General features: G+C 39.8%; 2 protein-coding genes across 6 annotated transcripts in view; one reads left to right on the top strand and one right to left on the bottom strand.

The window, feature by feature from the left end:
• slc22a16 (solute carrier family 22 member 16) overlaps nucleotides 1-20,181 on the top strand; it is a 35,620-nt gene that overhangs the window by 7,301 nt on the left and 8,138 nt on the right. For 2 of the 4 annotated variants that reach the window (XM_019873742.1, XM_019873743.1), the window contains exons 5-9: nucleotides 924-1,051; nucleotides 1,997-2,106; nucleotides 2,294-2,393; nucleotides 2,635-2,795; nucleotides 7,830-8,824. In XM_019873742.1, coding sequence (XP_019729301.1) covers nucleotides 924-1,051; nucleotides 1,997-2,106; nucleotides 2,294-2,393; nucleotides 2,635-2,795; nucleotides 7,830-7,845 — 515 coding nt within the window. In that variant the 3' untranslated portion in view covers nucleotides 7,846-8,824. Of the gene's footprint in view, nucleotides 1-923; nucleotides 1,052-1,996; nucleotides 2,107-2,293; nucleotides 2,394-2,634; nucleotides 2,807-7,829; nucleotides 8,825-20,181 lie in introns of those variants that run through there. The other 2 variants (XR_002168665.1, XM_019873744.1) reach the window with 2 other exon arrangements.
• LOC109518103 (uncharacterized) lies at nucleotides 10,262-18,189 on the bottom strand. Of its 2 annotated transcripts, none has more exons than XM_019873746.1 (7): nucleotides 17,099-18,182; nucleotides 15,385-15,606; nucleotides 14,193-14,357; nucleotides 13,050-13,147; nucleotides 12,197-12,300; nucleotides 11,900-11,971; nucleotides 10,262-11,177 (listed from the first exon to the last, which is right to left on the bottom strand). In XM_019873746.1, exons 1-7 carry the CDS (start codon nucleotides 18,017-18,019, stop codon nucleotides 11,101-11,103), a joined length of 1,659 nt encoding a protein of 552 aa, XP_019729305.1. In that variant the 5' UTR covers nucleotides 18,020-18,182; the 3' UTR covers nucleotides 10,262-11,100. The 2 variants fall into 2 exon arrangements, 1 of the variants encoding a protein (XP_019729305.1); XR_002168666.1 differs by having other exon boundaries at nucleotides 11,135-11,177; nucleotides 12,197-12,305; nucleotides 17,099-18,189.

The raw sequence follows: 20,181 nt of genomic DNA, 5'->3' as shown, positions 1-20,181 counted from the left end.
AGTCGGAGCACTTCACTTTTTCCACATATTGGCGGGTTAGAAGAGCCTTTTAGCTTGGAGGAAAAAAAAAAAAAATTTTTGAATGAATTTTTGCCAAATTATTAAGAGGTTAAAAAAAAATCATGAAAATGTACACTTGGTGTATACGCTTTTTTGGGGGCGTCCATCGGAACATAATGAAAATGAATGGATTCATAATTTTCTGACAAATAAAAAAAAATAATAATAATAAATTAACTAAAAATGACATCATGATGTTTTAGAATAAACCAACATATCTGAATTAAATAATTTGTATCATTTAACATTTATGTAAAAATAATTATATTTTGTTTAAAAGTATTTTTTTGACATTCTTATTATGTATTAACTTATACATTAAATGTATGACGATGGATGGGTGTACGTAACAACATAAAAACATATTTTTAAAACCCTCTTTTTCCTGTCAAAATAATGATTGATATTAATGTTCGTTAAAAACACCGTGGAATATCCCAACATATGAAAATACAATTGAAAAAAAATTTCAGTTAATATTATGTAAATCTGACATCGAACATGTGGAATCATAAACATAAAATCAAGTTAAGATAAAGTAATTATTTTGACATAAATAATAAAATGTAGCCGAAATTATATTTTTATCTCCGATTACAATTTCGTACTTTGCCAGCTACGTTACCAAAGATAACTGATTCAATTGCAATGGGTCACATGAATTGAGCTTTCCATTCGCCTTTCAGTCACTGACCATCTGAAAACACACACACACACACACACAAGCACACACACACAATTAAGTGTTTTAAATGGCATCCAGTTATTCGTGGCTTTCCGGGTAGTGTGCGCCGCGGTGTGTGTCTCTGTGCTGACTCAGGAAGTGCTGACTCAGGGCTGTTGCTGTGATTGGCTGCCGACAGGTGCCGTGGAGCTTCCCTCCTATCTGGTGGGCTGCTTTGCCATGGACCGCATTGGACGCAAGAAGACATGTGCCCCGGCCTTGCTGCTGGCGGGGGTTGCGTGCATGCTTATCATACTGGTCCCTGCTGTATGTACCAAGTGTGTGTGTGTGTTATTTGATACAGTCAGGTCGTGGCTGAGATGGCAAACAGAAGTTAACCTTGGAAAACAGAGCCACACACGTCAAAAGCCAACCCACTAATGGCTGAGTTTCCATGGCAACAGCCCGACTTACCAGTCGTGTCGCTGGTAACGCAATACAATGCGCCTTCCTGGCTGTGTGGCGTTCAACAGAAAGAAATAAAAGATGCGGGTTTAAAAATAAATCATCTCAGCATGAGGATCAACCCTCCCTTGAATGTATTTTTAGCGGACGTCCCCCGGGGCCCAGGTGTCACTGTCCGTTTCTGAGGTGCCCCTTGACCTACTTGCAGCCTCTCCGGCTTCCATTCAAAGACATTAAATGACAGTACAGCGGTGCTTTGAGATACTAGTCAGCCGACGTGTGTTTTTCCAGATCATAAGCAGTCTTTTGAATTATTTTTTTTTTTGGGGTTTAATATGAAATCAAGAGAATTACATGTGTATTTAAAAAAAAACACATAGCTTTGCTTTAAAGTCTGCTAGCTCGATGCTAGCACATAATGGCGTGCTATTGCTCAAAGCAACACATGTAGACAGATAATATAACAATGCTCACAGGCGTGCATTCTTTATCCTCTGCAAAGAACGACTAGCATTACTACGACTTACAGAGGAGAGTTCATGCTCATGAACGATTTGTGTGTTTATATTATACTGCCCCCAGGTGGCCAAGATGTGCACACTAGAAGGAGTAGTGCAAAGTTCATTGAATTTAGGGTACACATTCCAAACTAAAAAAATTATTTGAAAATAAAAAAAGTTGAACTAAAAGATTTTCTCAAAAAATCAATCCCTGTTTTCTTTCTTCAGTGACTTCAGGGGATAAAAATGAAAGGAAAGCTTGGGTGCATGTTTCAAGGCATCATTTGTTTGTGTGCTCCTTTTGCAGGACATCGAGGCCCTGGCCATCGCTCTCAGCATGATCGGAAAGTTCGCCATCGCCATCGCCTTCGGTCTCATCTATCTGTACACTTGTGAGCTTTACCCCACTATCATCAGGTAAACGCTACGGTCACATCAAGACTGCGTTCTATCCTCTACCTTTACTTTTACTGTAGTGCAGGAGTTGAATCCTGACTTTTACTGTAGTCTTTTTTTTTTCTTTTTAAGACAAGTATCTGCACGTCTAAGTACAGAGTATTTCCCCACCTTTGCGAACTAATTTTTTTTTCTTCTTGGGTTGTAGGTCTCTGGCAGTGGGTAGCGGCAGCATGATGTGTCGCGTAGGTAGTGTGGTGGCACCGTTTTGCGTGTACCTGGCCGACGTCTGGATCTACCTGCCTCAGGTTTCTGCTCACAATATTGGGCATTTAGCGTGATTTTTATACTCCAGCAATATTTCTGATTTGATTCTCGTACCATTTTTGTTGGAATATTATGACTTGATCACCAACCCGTTTGTTTGGTTCATTTCAGATTTTAACTCTATTCTTGTCACGAGGACCTCATAAATGTAACGCTTGATTGTCATATTTTGGGTTTTTCTTTTTAAAACGCCCTTGTGGTCTTTTCCAAATGTGTTGTCAGCTCATCGTGGGTATCCTGGCTTTCATCATCGGCATCCTGACGTTGATGCTGCCTGAGACGCTGGGCAAGCCCCTAACGTCCACCTTGAAGGAGGCCGAGGCTCTGGGACAAAGCGACAAGAAGAAGGATGCGGCATGCGGGCTGGAGATGAACCAGCACGCGTGAGCAAAAACAAGAAAAACAGAAAATTCGAATCAGAGATGTGTGTCCTGAAAAGTATTTTTGACACGGATTAAAAAAAAAAACAAAAGGCTTTACTTTCTTTTTCAGGCACATTGCTTTTGATCGATATTTTCACTTTTTGTTTGTTTTTAATTATGACCTATAAAACCTAATGCAATGCGGATTTTATCGGCATTGTAATTTATAGCTATGATGCTTCAACCTAACCCTTTTTTCATAAATTTGACTCAATATATTACTAAAAAACATTATATTATTGTTGGAAAGTCATTGTTATTATTATGAAAACCTGGTGTGCTGGGAAAAAAACGAGGGCAGATTCTGAATCAGCCGCAAAAAAACAATCATCTGCAAAATTTAAATTGCAGGGAGGAATTTGACAACCCAAAACCCTGCCTAGGAAAAAAAAGTAGTGCTTTGCTGCCATCTTGTGGCAGCTATAGACAAGTACAAGCTATAGACTTAAGCGCTTCGCAGCAGTGCCAATAACTGTAAATAAATAAATGGTTATTATTAGGAAATGAATGAATGATTACAAATGAATTGATGAGTAACGGCTGACTATGGCCTGCCCACCTCGTTTTTTTGTTTCTTTTTTAAGCAGCAAACGCCGCTTTTCACGACAAATGGTCATACAGTTAAATGACCGGCCAAATATTGCTAACTGTATTTTTTTTCTTTAAAATTCGGCGGGCTGGAGATGAACCAGCACGCGTGAGCAAAAAGAACGGAGAAAAAGAAGTGAGAAAAACAGAAAATTCGAATCAGACATGTGTGTCCTGAAAAGTATTTTTGACACGGATTAAAAAAAAAAAAAGGCTTTACTTTCTTTTTCAGGCACATCGCTTTTGATCGATATTTTCACTTTTTGTTTGTTTTTCATTTTGACCTATAAAACCTAATGCAATGCGGATTTTATCGGCATTGTAATTTATAGCTATGATGCTTCAACCTAACCCTTTTTTCATAAATTTGACTCAATATATTACTAAAAAACATTATATTATTGTTGGAAAGTCATTGTTATTATTATGAAAACCTGGTGTGCTGGGAAAAAAACGAGGGCAGATTCTGAATCAGCCGCAAAAAAACAATCATCTGCAAAATTTAAATTGCAGGGAGGAATTTGACAACCCAAAACCCTGCCTAGGAAAAAAAAGTAGTGCTTTGCTGCCATCTTGTGGCAGCTATAGACAAGTACAAGCTATAGACTTAAGCGCTTCGCAGCAGTGCCAATAACTGTAAATAAATAAATGGTTATTATTAGGAAATGAATGAATGATTACAAATGAATTGATGAGTAACGGCTGACTATGGCCTGCCCACCTCGTTTTTTTGTTTCTTTTTTAAGCAGCAAACGCCGCTTTTCACGACAAATGGTCATACAGTTAAATGACCGGCCAAATATTGCTAACTGTATTTTTTTTCTTTAAAATTCGACTGTAATTCTCAGAGTAAATGTCATACTGCATTATGTTTAATTTTTATGTTCTGCTCAATTCTGTGTTCTCATTCTATGAAACGTGTCCTATGTTTATGTGTATGTCTAGCATTGTACAATCAATACATTGGTGCCTTTAGATATCCAACAAACGTATGTTTCGAGATCCAAGCCGTCGATTTTTTTTCTTGTTTTGTTGTTTAGTTTGTTTGTATTATACTGCCCCCACGTGGCCACGGTGCGCACATCAGGACCTATAAAACCTAATGCAATGCGGATTTTATCGGTATTGTAATTTATAGCTATGACACTTCAACCCTTTTGTCATAAATTTGACTCAATATATTACAAAAAACATGATATTATTGTTGGAAAGTCATTGTTATTATTAGGAAAACCTGGTGTGCTGGGAAAAAAAACGAGGGCAGATTCTGAATCAGCCGCAAAAAAAAAAAAAAATCATCTGCAAAACTTAAATTGCAGGGAGGAATTTTAGACACCCCAAAACCCTGCCTAATAAAAGCAGTAATGCTTTGCTGCCATCTTGTGGCAGCTATAGACAAGTACAAGTTATAGACTTAAGCGTTTCGCAGCAGTGCCAATACTGTAACTGTAAATAAATAAATGGTCATTATTAGGAAATGAATGAATGATTACAAATTAATTGATGAATAACGGCTGCCTATGGCCTGCCCACCTCGTTTTTTTTTTTTTTTTAAGTAGCAAACTCCGCTTTTCACGACAAATGATCATACAGTTAAATGACCGGCCAAATTTTGCAAACTATTTTTTTTCTTTAAAATTCTACTGTAATTCTCAGAGTAAATGTCATACTGCATTATGTTTAATTTTTATGGTCTGCTAAATTCTGTTTTCTCATTCTATGAAACGTGTCCTATGTTCATGTGTATGTCTAGCATTGTACAATCAATACAGTGGTGCCTTGAGATATCCGACAAACGTATGTTTCGAGATCCAAGCCGTCGATTTTTTTTCTTTTTAGTTTGTTTGTATTATACTGCCCCCGCGTGGCCACGGTGCGCACATCAGAAAAAAAAGCAGCACTATGGCAAGCACAGTTGACAGATGTCCTGACTTTGTTTTTATATGAAGAAGTGATATTTTTCGTCTTAAAAACACGTTGCAGCTTTATTATTTTTATTATTATTGTTGTTGTTTTTGCTTGTTTTAGTGAGGCAGGAAGGGATGATTCGCATTTGCATTCATTCCAGTGCCGAAATATAATTTCAGATACAAGTGTTTATAGGATTCAGTTTGGGGAAATGGACATGATTTTGACGCCGTCGTGTTTTTCGCTACTGGATGAGTGTGAAAACTTTGGACCAAAACACAGCAATCAACCAGAGATGGGCGACTCCATGCTGTTCACTACGAACGACTTTTTCTTCATATTTTATTGCTGGGTGGAATCAAGCTGGTGCACAATCTTTCACTTGACATGCTTGTTTGTACTTGTTTTGGGCGAATAAATTATCAACGTGATTTAAATGGCAGTGATTTTTTTTTTTTTTTTTGCCTTGGGGTGAAGACATTTCATGTTAAGATGACTTAAATTACATTCTGTGTAATAATTGCTTCGACGTGTTTTTATGTTGAAGGCTTCTGATTGGCTGTTGAAGTTAGCAAAAGCAGGAAGTGATTTAGTTGCCGAGAAGAGTGTTTTTTTTCGATCGTGATGCGGTGCAGACGTCCTTTCAATAAAGCTGCGTTCAAACGGAATCCATCTCTCCTTTTGCCGTTTCGTAAAGTAGAGCAATCCATAAAAAAAAGAAATAACGAACCCGGGGTTACCACTAAACTTAATTTACACTTGAGTTAGCATAGGTGTCAAGCTCTGATCCTGGAGCGCCGCCATCCTGCGTGTTTTCCATCTCTCCCTGTTGCAACGCACCTGATTCAAATCATCAGAGAGCGCTGCAGAAACCTGGTATTGATTCGGTTCATTTGTACAAGGTGTGTTGCCACAGGGAGAGATGGAAAACATGCAGGATAGCGGAGCCCTCCAGGGTACGAAAGTTTGCCGCCCGAGGTGGGTTTTTACACGCTTTTTCGTCCTAAATCTGTCTGCTACAATCTCGTTATTTGAAAACCTACCTGTTCTCTCTGTATAGTCGACTGACCTTCGTGTTGATTAGAAAAGGAAAGTTGGTGTGTCGCAAGACGTCAGTGCATTCGCCGCTCCTATGGTTTTATATCGGTCCGGTTGCATTCGCTTTCATGACATCAATCTTAATTTAGGGACATGGCAAGAAAATAAAAATGTTAAGAATCCGTCTAATTTTTATTGTGGGCCACATTGTAATTATGGTTTCCCTCGCAGGGTCGGTGTAACTGTCAAAGCATATAAACCTAAGTTCACCTCATCTTTCAAAAACTCAACAAATTGATGGATAACTAAATTCAAAATCAGTAGCTCATGAAAAGTGTTGAGCGATTATTCATTATATTTTGAAAGGGGACCCGGGAACAAAAAATGCTTTTTGAAGGCTAAGAAAATTTGTCATGTTTTTTGTTTGTTGACATTCATGATTTGCTTTTGCCGGCCACTTTGTGTCAGGCCAGATCTGGTTTGACACCTGTGGTCTAGAACAGGGGTCCCCAACCTTTTTTGCCCCACGGACCTGTTTATGTCAGACAATATTTTCAGGGACCGGCAATTAAGGTGTGGCGGAAATAATACAACAAACTAATATGGTATGAGCTGCATGAAAACTGTGGTGTTTTCGAAATATAATAATAAACACAAGGAGCGTCTAATCTGGCCGCAACACTCTGATCGCTATGGTCATGTTTAATGCCTTCAAAATACGATGCAATGCAAATTCAAAGTGCATGAAAATGACGACTCACCACAGCCCCGAGCTTGATTTTCTGCAACCAGACGGTCCCATCTCGGAGTAATAGGAGACAATGACACCTCAAGTGTGTGTTTTGCGTCAAGTCTACTTCGTAATTTTGTTTTAGTCGCCGTTGCTGCAGAAAAGCCCCGCCTCACACAGGTAGGATGTCGGAAATAGCAACAGTGCTACTGTGGCGATCTCAGAATATTCAGCCATAACTTTTATCCAGTTGTCTCGAACGTACTTTTAAGGCCGCTGTCATTTGATCTCCAGCAGTTTTTTTACTCATTTTGCGAGCTCTGGTGTTTTGTTTTTAAGCGGAATCGGTCACGTGACGGGGGAAAGCGTGGCTTGACGTGTGTCAAGCGTGACACAGACGGATGTAACGGAGAATCCGGTAATTTTTCAAAATAAAACATCTTTCGTATTCCGAAATAAAACGGAATTAAGGCAAGTTCTTTCTGTGCGGCCCGGTACCAAATGCCCTGCGGACCGGTACCGGTCCGCGGACCGGCGGTTGGGGACCCCTGGTCTAGAAGACCAATGCCACCTGAAAGAGCAGCAAAGGCTGTACTTTTATTTTCCAATTGTGTTGTTTGTTCACTGTTAGAACGTGTCATTTATGCATTATGTGTTGAATTGATCCATGTACACACAGATTGATTAGATGTTAATTTATTAAATTTTTTTTTTTTTTTTTTTATATATAGGCCAGGCTCCATTTGATGATAGAGAGCTAAGGAAAGGCTTGGACGGAGCCCTAGAAGATTCAACTCAGATCAACTTAAACCAAGCCACTGGAAATTACTCCAAGGAACTCCACCACGTGCTCTATCCGGGCTGGCCACTGGTAGGAGGCTCTTGTAGCCGTCCCTGACACACACTCCCTACTACAAGGGACTAAGGACTCTAACTTAGTTAGGACACTTGCTTATTTCTTACATTTATGTTTCTGGATTTGAATAAGGTACTATTGTTATACAAGGAGATTGAGAAGTTAATTATTCACACCAAATAGCTATTTATTTTTCACTGTTGACATGTCACCCATTTTTCTGCAAAACAGTATAAGGTGCCACCCCCAAACACAATTTCCCAGGCTTCGTTTCCTCTCTCGGACCATTCCGAGATTTAAGACATCTTGCCAACTATCTATTGCATTTGATTTCAATGATATACAGCAACTATTGGCCACCTTAAGGTTAAAACTCGGTTTGGGTCTCAAATTACAGATTTAAAGTAGTATTAGGGCATTAGCATTCCAAATGGACGGAATTTTGCTTTTGGCGGGCCGGTTCGTCCCAATCCCCGCCGACAGGGGGCGCCCGCCGACCATTGTCATAACTCGGGAGGATCAGTGCGTTGGCTAGCACCTGCCACGGTGCGCTGCTGCCCTCTGTTGACCACAAACTGCAATTGCATTCGGAACAAACAGTCCAGCAAATGTCCCACCAGGGTGACTTGACTTTATTCACCTTCTTCCACATTTTCATTGAAAGCTACCATTGTTGGTCACATGCCCGCAAAATCGACTTCAAGATGTCTGCTGTAGTGCAACGTTAATATTCATATTTGTCCATCGTATTCTACGTACAGTCATTGAGTTGTAAATAAGCAGGCCTTTAACTTGTTGAATATGTGCAAAAGTACAAGGGTGTCGTATTTGGGGATGCAGCACAGAACCTGGATTGGGTCACTTTAAATCCATCTATGGAAAATTCTGTATTCAATTTTTTTATCACGGCATCCATACAAACGGCCATTTGCATATGTGACAATAGGCACCATTTCAACCACAACATAAAAAAAAAGAGAAAAAACAAAGTTACAAATACGACCAGCATCCGAAATTGTGATTTCAACCAGAATAAAGTTGGCATGTTCGAAAGAACTCCACAAAGGAAATTGTCATTGTTTGGAATTTTTATCGGAATGTCAAACCACATTTTGTTTCTGAACATTTTCCGATTGAAACTAAGACTATTTATTTTAAATGGAGCTTTGCAACTTTTTCATTGAATAACTTTCTCCATCCGCCCCCCTTGCCCCCAAAAAAATCTTGGACAAAAAATGTTAAAGCTATGGCCTTCACGTTTTTTGTCAAATATTTTGACCTTTTTTGTAGGTTTACCATTTTTTTCCACCTTTGTAACATCACAATGTTATTTTCTCGTAACATGAAGACTTTTCTTGTAATATTTGGACTTTTTTTTTGTCTTAGAATCTCAATGTTTTTCAGTGTTCAATTTTTATTGAAAACGTGACAATATTTTGATTGTCATACTTCATTTTTCCTGACATTCTGATGCTTTTCAAGTAACATTACAGATTATTTCGTGTTTTTTTTTTTTTTTTTTTTTACCGAAACACTTCCCCCTTAGATTCTTTCCTTAAACAATTTTTTCCTTGCACTAATACAATTTTTTTTTCTTGTAACATTCGGACTTTATTTTTTTTTATGAGTTTACAAATTTTCTCACCACTATGACGCATTTCAAGCAACATTACGTCTTGTTTCCCGTAATATTCCAATTTGTTTCCTGCAACCAAACTTGATTTTGCTTCCGATTTTCTTTCCTCCCGACACCTTTTTGCTCTTACATTGCAACTCAGTATGTTGCGCAACATCCCAATTTTTAGGGGGGGGACATTTTGACTTTTTTTTTTTTCTGTAGCATTGCTAACTTTTTCTCACAACCTATTGCGGCCTTCTAATGCAGTCCTTTGTGTCAAGCTTAATTACAGATAATGTATGTTATGCATGTAGTTCCTGTTGGCATGACTTGACTTCTCAGCTCACACGCCTGTATTTCTAAATATAACCCAGTGGACACACAATAGTTACTGTGGCAGTAATGTGTCTCGACGAGGATTAACGTCATCGCTGCCGTTTTGGCAAACGGGTGCAAAATGTGGCAAAAAGTCCCACGTGACCGTCCAAAGCCTTCCAACCACACGGCGTCCGACAGACTTGATCCCGCAAGGTTTCCAATCCCGGCGCGTTTGGCGTGTTTGTTTTGGCACAATACAAGCAGCCTGCCGACTTGGCAGTTTCGTTTTTTTTGTGTGTGTGTGTGTGTGTGTGTGCGTGTGTGTGTGTGTGTGTGTGTGTGTGTGTGTGTGTGTGTGTGTGTGTGTGTGATGATGATGAGGCACATCCTGGCGTGTGGGCGCACACGAGGCAGGAAGGCCGGCTGAACTCCAAACTCCAACTTGGGGAGTCGGCCTAACACGTGTCCAAAAACGTCCGTTTCAAACCAAAATGGCCGACTTTCTTTCACTTTCAAGTAAGGGTCTTTTTAAATGTTGTGGGTGTTCTCTACTCTTTGTCACATGTACATTCACTTTTGTGTTGATCCATAAAATGGGAGCCAAATAGTGCCATGAGACGAGAGAATGCAATTAATCCGTTGTGTCCTCCATCCATAAATATGACCAATAATTCTACTTTCCTATATTTATTATGATGGTGTGTACTGAATAATGCTGAATGTACATGATAATGGTGCCCAAAGCGCTTTGCGAAAACTGAGTGCTCAAGGAAAAATGAGGGTGGATTCGGAATCGGCACAAAATTTTCTTGCATCCATGATTCAAAAAAAAAAAAAATCTTGACCAGTGTTATGAAAGCTACGCATGGGAGCAATTATAGAACAAAAGTCTTTCCCATTAAGAAAAAGAAAAGACAATTCTGATTTCCAAGGCTGTTGCATGAACACATATCCACTTTTTTTGTGCCCGTGTGCCCCAAATGCGAAATTACCATCTTTTCTCCAATGTCTGTAGTCGTACCTGTGTGCTGGATGGCGGGCAATCAACCATCAACCTGACCCCGCCTCCTCACTCATGTCATGTCGGGTGCGCTTTTAAGCCTTGCGTGCAAAAACTTCCCCAGCAAAAAAGGATGACCGTGGATGTAGATGCTCCGCGTCTTCCGGAGACCCTGAGTTCCGTCTCGCTGCTTGTTCTTGCACGCCAACGTCAAGAGCGCCAGGAGCCCAGAGTGCGCCGTTTCGTCCTCTTTTTGCACACGTAGTAGACGGGGTAGGCGATCACACCTGCACACAGATGTCGTTAGCGCGCGCGCGCGCGCGACAGTCATAGTTTCATTTTGAAAAGGGAAATGCACAAGGCGAAAACATTAAGCACACAGTGTGTGTAATGTAGCAAAGATAAACTTAAAAAAATAAATAAAAATCACACTGTATTAGTCGTGTATTTTGAGGATTGGTGTCTTATTTACAAGAATGAAGTCTCCTTGACAGAAAAAAGTTAACATTCCGAGATTATAGCTGTGATCGTACAAAAAGCGAGATTTTTTTAGGTTACTGTGAATATTTACAAGAATTAAGTTGCATTTACAACAATAAAAAGTTGTCATGAAAAAAAAAAATTGGATTAAAGTTCTCATAGTCCAAAAATAAAGTTGTGTATATTTTTGAGAAAAAAAGTTTGACAAAAATTACATTTTATGGGAAAAAAAAAACAACTTACTACTACAATTCAGATTAGTTTCCAATATTTAGGAGAAATTAGCCATATTTGGTAGATTTTTTTTTTAAATGTTTAAGATGAGCCATGTTGCCAAAATTTAATTCCGAATACAAATAATGATTAAAAAAAAACAGTATTGTCAAGATTTAAAAATTGCAATATTTTGAAAATAAAAGTGGACACTTTTCAAGATAAAAAAATAAATAAAATAAATACAATCCTATTTTCCAAACTAAAATCTTCTGAGAATGCATTTTCCAATGTGGCTCAAATAGCAGGCCGTTACCTATGACGAGCGCCACGCCTCCCAAGACCAGCACCAGTAACAGGACCAGTGGCGCCAACAGCAACTTCACGCCTGACACACAACACAACAAACCACCACAGCACATTTACAACTCACGACATCGTCACCAGCCCCGACCGCGTAGAGCCGACTTTGACGTTTTCCGTCATCCCAATTGTTTCCTGACCAACAAATGGGAAATGGTACAACCTCCCCGCAACCGTTTGACAATGAGATTCCACCGGCTCGGAAAAAATATCAATACGCATGGGGGGTGCAAAAAAAAAAAAAACTCACCGCAGATGGAACCTCTGATACAGCGTCTTAGATGCGGCTTCTCTGGCAGATAGCGATACTTGCAGCCAAACACGCTGAGGTTCGACGTGTGATCCCCGAAATACCTGACCTCAAAAGCAAGGGGTTGAAGGGATGAAATTGATGTGAGAAATATGACCCTCACTCCCACAAAATGTTTTTTTTTTCTTTTTAAATAGGATTTAAATATTTTTTTAAAATGATAGGGTTTAAATAATAGCTTGGTTAAGTAAAAACAACAAAAAAACAGAAATTCAGATTTGGTAATTAAAAAAAAAAATTATGATAGTATTTAAATAACTTGGTTAAGTAAAAACAAAAACGATTTTTTTTAAATGATAGGATTTAAATAACCTGGTGAAGTAAAAACAAAAGAGAAATTCTTTTTTTTTTTTTTTTTGGTTACCTGAGTTTTAATGAGTAAATTCCAAATATCGCATTAAATTATCAATTCAATAAAACATCACATCCTTGCAGTACTTCATCGAATTATTTTTTTTAATGTTTAAATTGAATTACATTTTATGTAAATGTTTTTTTATGTTACCACAGCTTGAATTTGTCGCTTTAAAATAGCTTGAATAGCTAATAATAAAATATTGACTTATGAATAAATGACATTATTACTGAGTTTAATTCTTACAATTCTTTTTCGACAGTTTTCAAATATACCTCATTCGTGCGTGTGCACAGATGAGGTTAATCTGAGTTAATTTGCAATGATTTCTCATCGATCGAACCATTTGAAAATAAATGTGATTCATCATTGTATTTTTCTTCGGAACCAATGAACGTTTTGAACTGAATGATGTTCGTCTTTGAAAAGAAATGTTACCTGAGTTGACGGTATCGATCGCCACAGCGGTAACAAAAGTTGGTGTTGCACTGCGTGCAGACCATGTGATCGCATCCTTCCGTGCGCTTGATGTGGATCTACACACACACACACACACACACAAACACAAAGACGGACAGCTGTCAATCACCAAAGTCCAACACATCCAGTATGCACAAGTGCACTGTTAATGGCCTCCGTGCTACTTTGGTAGTAAATGGGCACTAAGCCCAGCTAAGTGCAGGCTGACATCAGCTTACTGGACTTTGCAGTCAAACAGAGAGCGGCTTAAGTTCACTCTGGGCCAGCGTCGGCTAGTTTCTGCTTTTAGGCATTCATAACATTATTTTTTTTAAAAAAATAATCATTTTCAAAACTTTTTGGGTACATATTTGACAACAAAGAGCAATAACTAATATGCAATATGAAAAAATTGCGAAAAAAGTAAAAATATGGTGCTGTGAAAAAAAAAACCCTCAAACCAAGTACAAAATAAAGTGCAATAAAATAAAGCCCAGTAAAGCACAAAAAATATAGTCAAACTAAGTTAATTCTATTTTTTTTAAATACTCAAAGTTAACTAAAATAACGTAACAATGATTTATATACCTAGAACAGCTGAACTTTATTTGAGGTTAATTTAAATGGTGCCAGTTATGTGCCGAGTTACTGTAATTGCAAACAATCTCATTTAGCTTAGTTGCTTAATTTTACTTCCCCTTACAAATATCCCCCTCCCCCCCCCAATTGACTTATACAGGTCAGAGGTCACATTCATGATAGAAAACATTTTGATATTCTTTATCTTGGTCTTTTTTTTTTAATCACAAAATCTGGCCTTTCAACACGGGTGTGTATACTTTTCATATCACCGTGTACCTGTTTTTATGAGTCCCCCGATGCTTTATGATTACATAACATCTATGCTAATTTCCCTTAGCCTGTCTATGGTGTTTCGCGTGATATCTTCGCATTGAGCTAGCAGAGCCGTTGAATGGATTCATGTGGTTTGAGTGAACGCGTTGCCCATGAAAGATACAGAATGCTGAATTCTCTTTTGTTGTACGTGTCAGTTTATATGTTCAGATTTTGCGTATGGCGGAATTCTTGAGCGGTTTTCGAAAAGCGGAGCGGGGTGAGTACCTTGCACTTGGGGCACTTTTGAGCGTTGCGTTGTCCGCGCTCGATGACACAGGCCCAACTCCTCAGCTGCTTGTCGCCCTTGCGGTAGTCGCGGCACTTGATGCCCTGGTGCCAGGGCGCGTGGCACTTGAAGCACCACACAAACTGGCAGCTGCCGCACTGCACCTGCGTCACAACGCCGCTAGTTCTCAACTCCCGTTTTCCATGCCGGTTAGCACAATCGTATCGAGTTGCATCATCGTGTGTACTGTATGTCATTCCAAAAGATGAATATTTTTATTTTATGCCCCTTGCAATGTAAAAACAGATTTTTTTTTTTTGCAAATGTAATGATACAAAAATATTTGCGTAACCATTTGTCACCACTATTCCCTCACATTTTCTTCCTGATAAAGCTGTAATGAACTTTTTTTTGTTCTTTTATAACATTAAAAAAAAAAAAAAAAAACTTCCCATTCTTAATCATCCACCTTTTTTGACAACTCCTGTATTGTATGTTAGCTGAGAATACAAAACTGATTAAAAAAAAAACTCCCTTAAAATTCCCAATTAAAATAACATTTTAATATGCTTACTTATATTTTATAATATATATATATATATATATATATATACACACACACACACACTTTTTGTTCTTCTACTTCTCCCTTTCATCATTTTGCTGCTGTCAATTGGGAATTTCTCCATTGTGAGACAAAAAGGTTTTCTTAAAATAAAATGTGCACACAACTGCAGTGGTGCCCTGAGATATGAATGCCTTGATTTACTTTATTATTTTTTTTTTAATATAAGCTGTTATTTGGCTGATTTTATTTTATCTTGAGATAAGAGCAAAAAAAATGTGAAATACAAGTGCGCTTCAGACTTTCACCGCTAGATATGTGTTTACAAGTGATACGTTTTATGGTTGCAATCCAAAATCTATCGAAAAAAATTCAAATGAAGAAACCTGTTTTGGGAAACCTTTCCTGATTCATGACTTGTTTCATACTCACAATTGAGCTCTGAGATTGTTTTTTGTGAATCGTTTTATTGTTAAGGGATTTTTTCGACATCATGAGGCATTATGTCTAGAATTTGAAGGACAAACTGTACTCTTACTCCATTTTGTAAGCTGGCTATAACATCAAAATGAGTAGGACCTGCACGGTCCCGACCCAAAATGGCGGTTCTCCAATACGCCGTTCACCTTGTACTTGTTCTCCACGCGCGCGGGGCTGGAGCGGCCGAGGGAAGTGAAGTGTCTGCAGCGGGGGCAGGGCTTGGTGCTGGAGTCCAGCTGACTCAGCTCCAGGAAGTAACGGTACCTGAGCACGTCCTCGCCGGCCAGGTGCGAGACCACCATCGTGTTCTCCAGCATCCCGTTGCACTCCGAGATGGGACAGCGGATGTGCACCTTGCCCACTTGGACCTGGATAACGAAAGCCACAATCATTTAGTGCGTTTCTGGATTTGATGCAATTAGGCATGGGGAGTAGTCCTGACGGGAAATGGTTCATAATTCACGATGCTATTAAGTGTTACATAAATGGAAGGCTGGAGGAGGCGGCTTAAGAAGTCCAGAAGCAAATGTCTGTCAGTGTAGCAAACCTCCATCTACGAAATGCACACAATCGCACGGACGCGCGAGATCCCCAGTTCAAAGTGACTTGAAGCATGCGGGAATACATATGCAAAGAACCACAACATCTCATCAATCTGGGAAATGGGAGCTGTTTTGTAATAACTGTGCCCCAACAGATTATGAAAGCCGTGAAGTATTACAGCCTCTTAAAATGCTGCATTTTCTCACATGGAGCTCTGGTGCTGATTCAACGAGGCACACATAAGTGGGTTAATTTTTTTTTTTTTTTTTTTACATAACCGTAAAGTGGGGCGTATTCAGGAGTGGAAGTCTATTACAGGTCAGACGCACTGATGTGATGCCATGGTATTTTGGGCATAACAAGAAAAGGAAAAAAAAAAAAAAAAAAAAAAAAAAAACGCCACCGAACTGGTCAGGTTGGTTCATCTGTGCGCCACATGTTTCGAACACATGTGTTGCCAGGTGCACGGAGTTGAAAGTTTGGAGCAAATGTGCGTTGATCACAGGGGGGGATGTGTCACAGATCGGTGACAATCGGCATAAAGCGTATCAAAAATGCTGTAAGAGGTCCTACAATTTATCAGTTGACAATTATCAACAATTTTGCCAATTTCAGAATGTGTGCGTTTTCTGCAGTCACTTTGAAATAAAAAAAAAAAAAAAATGCTTTACTAATATGCTTCAACAATTATTCGAAAAATAACTGACGTATTAATCGATTTATTCAAATGATGATGTCAAACTATGACTGTTAACATTCTTATCAATTTTGGACTTGCTTTCAAGAAAAAAAAAAAGACTTATGTACGAAGACTGTGGCTGTTTCCAAATTCACGGGCTTAGTCCTCCTTTAGGCCGCATTTTCAGACGCAGGACGTCATTTCCAGTGCAACTTGACCGCACTGAGGTCCAAATTCGCCAGGAGTTATGCAGTCAATGGAGGCCTGCGAATTGTCTTCTTCGAATTTGGAAACCACGTGTGATGGAGTTACGCTGGAAGTGCCGACATTCGGCTGAAAATGCACCCTTCAGAGTTCTCAGCCTGTGAATTTGTTCAGGGATGTTGTTTTTCTTGAAATATCTTCGGTCTATTTTGGAATAGGTTCAAAATGCAACAAAAGTGTTTGATTCCAAGCACTTTTGGGCTTCTATAAGAATCACCTGTAAAGACTTAAAAGGCGAGCATTGACAGCATCTAGCAGTGGAGGTTTGAAGTGCACTTGTATCTCAAATTTTTGCTCTTATCTCAAGATAAATAAAATCAGCCAAAGAACTCTTGTATTAAAAAAAATCTAAGTCAAGCCCACTTGTTACCCACCTGGGAGGTGACGTACAGTGTCAGGCATTCGTCACACACCAGCTTCCGGCAGCATGGCAAGGGTGCCATCGTTTTCCTGTCAAGGCACACCCGGCACGGCTGCGCTTCGGCTGCGCCATCCGAGCCCCCCTGCTGCGATGAACGACGGCTGAGGGAAGACTCGTGCAGAGGGTTTACCAAGTCTTCGGCGGTGTATAAAACGAGCCCCTCGCCCGACGCGGAAATCACCTCGCTTGTAACAGTGTCATGGTGTCGCTCGTTGGCGATGCAGTAGACGTCACAGTAAATGTGTTCTTTCGCGCTCGAAGTCGGGTCCGAACGTCGACTAGTAACACCGGTGTCACATTTTTCATGTTTCGTGTCGAAAAGAGAAAATATTTCAAATCCCCCAAAGTCCGAAGAGGTTAATTCGGCAAGGAGAGGCTTATTTTGAACTCCGGCGTGTCCCGGTTGTCTTCTCTGGTCGCGTCGCGAGTCTCTTGTGACGTCGCAAACGGCGGCGTTGTCACCGTGGACATCCTCGGCACCGCCCTGCATCGGAGCGTCTGTACCGGCGTGGTCAGAGGGTGACGCCGAAGCCAGCCAACTGGCACTCAGAAAGTCGAGAGTGTCCTCTCCTCTGCGGTCTCCCCCTCCTCCGTTGCAGTTATTGTTGTTGTTGTCCTCAGCATCCCCCTCTTCCTCGACTTGTTCTTCGAGTACTCCTTGTTGTTCTACGCGTCGTTCTTCGTCGTCGTCCGGCAAGTACTTCCCTCTGCTGATCCGTCGGTCCAAATAATTTCGAAGCGTCGCCTCCACTTGATTAGTTCCCAGTGACGATTTCACCTTCTCTTCCGCTTCCAAAGCACCGATGAGCGTCGGCGTTTTACATGTGTGAGACGCATGACCGTCATCTTCCATCACCGGGCGCTCTTGACCCATTTATAGAGTGCGGCGTCGGTCCGTAGCATTGTCAAAGCCTCCTAGGTGGTCAACCAACTTCTGCACCAAAACAAAACAACTGCTCCCGGCGCTTCCGGGTAGACGTCAGCACGGCGGACGTCACGCTTTGAATACGTACGTGGAGTACCGCAAACGGCCTACAAGAGGGCGTAGAAGTCATCCCCTTTGTCGCGTGACCGAGCATGGATTAATGGGTGGATGTTCTCGAAAATAATTCAATTAAACTCAACTGTATTTATAGAGCACTTTAAAACAACCACCGCTGTATACAAAGTGCTTTACATGGAGCAAAAATAACTTGTACAATAAAACAAATTAATAACGAAGACCGTAGAAAGCACAAAAACAGTCAAACTAAAAAGCAAGTCTCATGCTTAGTCAAAAGCCAAAGAATAAAGATTAGTTTTAAGACAAGTTTTAAAGATGGACAGCGAGGGGGCTTATTTCACAATCAGCGGGAGGTCATTCCCATACCTGTCAACTTTTTGGAGCACCAACCTGTATAAACTACCAAAAAAATCCTTATAAAGAGCAAAAAAAATCCTTATAACATACCAAAGCATTTTATATGTCAAAATAACGGCAGAAAAAAACCCACGAAATATGAATGATATATTTGTTTCCTTGTAGAACTTGCTTGTACACTACCGAAGTATGCAATGAATACTCTGATGTTTTCAACAAGGAACCACGTGATTTACTGGAAAGTTAGCGGAAATGAAAGCATTCGAGGAGACTAGCACCATTCTGGGCAAAAGCAAACGGAACTACCTGTTAGGGGGGAAAAAAAAAACGGAAATTTTCAGAATCCGTATGATTTGTGCAATATGGCCATATACGTAAAATTCACCACAAAATCCGTATGAACTATGGCTAAACCGTATGAGTTGACAGGTATGCATTCCAAAACGAGGGACCAGCAACGGAAAAGGGTCAATGTCCTCTGAGCCTCCACTTAGTTCTCGGCACCTCTAATAGAAAACAAATATACATGATCTTAAAAAGAACTCTAACACGTATTCGGAGCCAGTGAAGGGATGCCAGCGTAGGAGTTATGTGCTCCCTCTTTTGAGTACCAGTCAAGAGGCGAGCAGCGGCATTCTAGGCCAGCTGGAGATGCTCGGTGGAGGCATGAATTATTGTTTCAAAGTGCTCTTGAGAAAGGAGAGGCTTTACTATTGCAAGCTACCTGAGATGAAAGAAGCTGGATTTAACAACAGTACCAATTTGCCGGTCTAATTTCAAATCACTGTCCAGTTTAAGACTCACGTTCGAGACTGTTGACTCAAGATAAGGAGCCTGGGGGCCCCAAGTTAGCAGGATGGGATGTACAAGGGCCACTGGGAGCAAACACCATCACTTCAAATGTGATATATAAAACAAAAGATCTAGCTGTCGAAACCTTATCGATGAAAAAATGTAAGAATAAAATAAAAAAACATTTTTGTGTGACTTCTCATTTTATGATCCAATGACCTCTTCAACCACTTGAACTTTGAAGAAGGCTCTCGGGTGCTGTTCGTATGCGGCTTAAGGACCAAACTTTAATCCCATCGCTTTGTTCTGAAAATGCCGACAATGTTAAAAAGACTTTACAACAGTCTTATAGGGCATAAAACTGGCAAAGTGCACATCGCAGCACAAAAGTAGGCCACCAGTGGTGGGTAATTTGGCTAATGAAAATTGCTTTAGTCAGAAACTTGAGGGTTTAAAAGTCTTCAAATACACAAAAATTTTTAGAGCATTACTATGTATTGATGTAATAACTTCAAGGAGGTAGGGGTGGGGTAGTTTGGGCTCTTTAAAAGTTCTTTTGCTCAAGTAATCTTCAATTAAAGGTCAACTTCTAGTATTATTTTTGTCAAATATTCTTTTTATATCATACATCCAGTCTATATTGCTAAACCAACAGTTTGGTTGGAACATTTTTCCGAACTTTAATCATCTATATTTGATTTGACATCATAGTCCCCATCTGCTTACTGAACGGCATAATAATGTGAGGAGTGCCACAGGGCTCTGTTCTAAATACTCCACATTTATGAATGTTTCCATAATAACAAAAAGAAAAAATATATTTTTGGTTCCTTAAATTTGGGAGGTTGAAATGTCACACACCAAATTCTGAATTTTAAAACAAA

Source organism: Hippocampus comes, unplaced genomic scaffold (assembly GCF_001891065.2).
Source record: "Hippocampus comes isolate QL1 unplaced genomic scaffold, H_comes_QL1_v1.1 scaffold126, whole genome shotgun sequence".
NCBI lineage: Eukaryota > Metazoa > Chordata > Actinopteri > Syngnathiformes > Syngnathidae > Hippocampus > Hippocampus comes.
The sequence above is the reverse complement of the archived record's forward strand: the minus strand, read 5'-3'. Positions and strand labels throughout refer to the sequence as shown.

What these genes read in the sequence shown, in the direction of transcription:
- LOC109518103 (XM_019873746.1), bottom strand. Translation starts at nt 18,019, where the DNA reads ATGGGTCAAGAGCGCCCGGTGATGGAAGATGACGGTCATGCGTCTCAC. An exon ending in CACTGTACGTCACCTCCCAG is followed by an intron (nt 15,607 to 17,098) that starts GTGGGTAACAAG and finishes TTCGTTATCCAG; the next exon opens with GTCCAAGTGGGCAAGGTGCA. An exon ending in GATCGATACCGTCAACTCAG is followed by an intron (nt 12,301 to 13,049) that starts GTAACATTTCTT and finishes TTTTGAGGTCAG; the next exon opens with GTATTTCGGGGATCACACGT.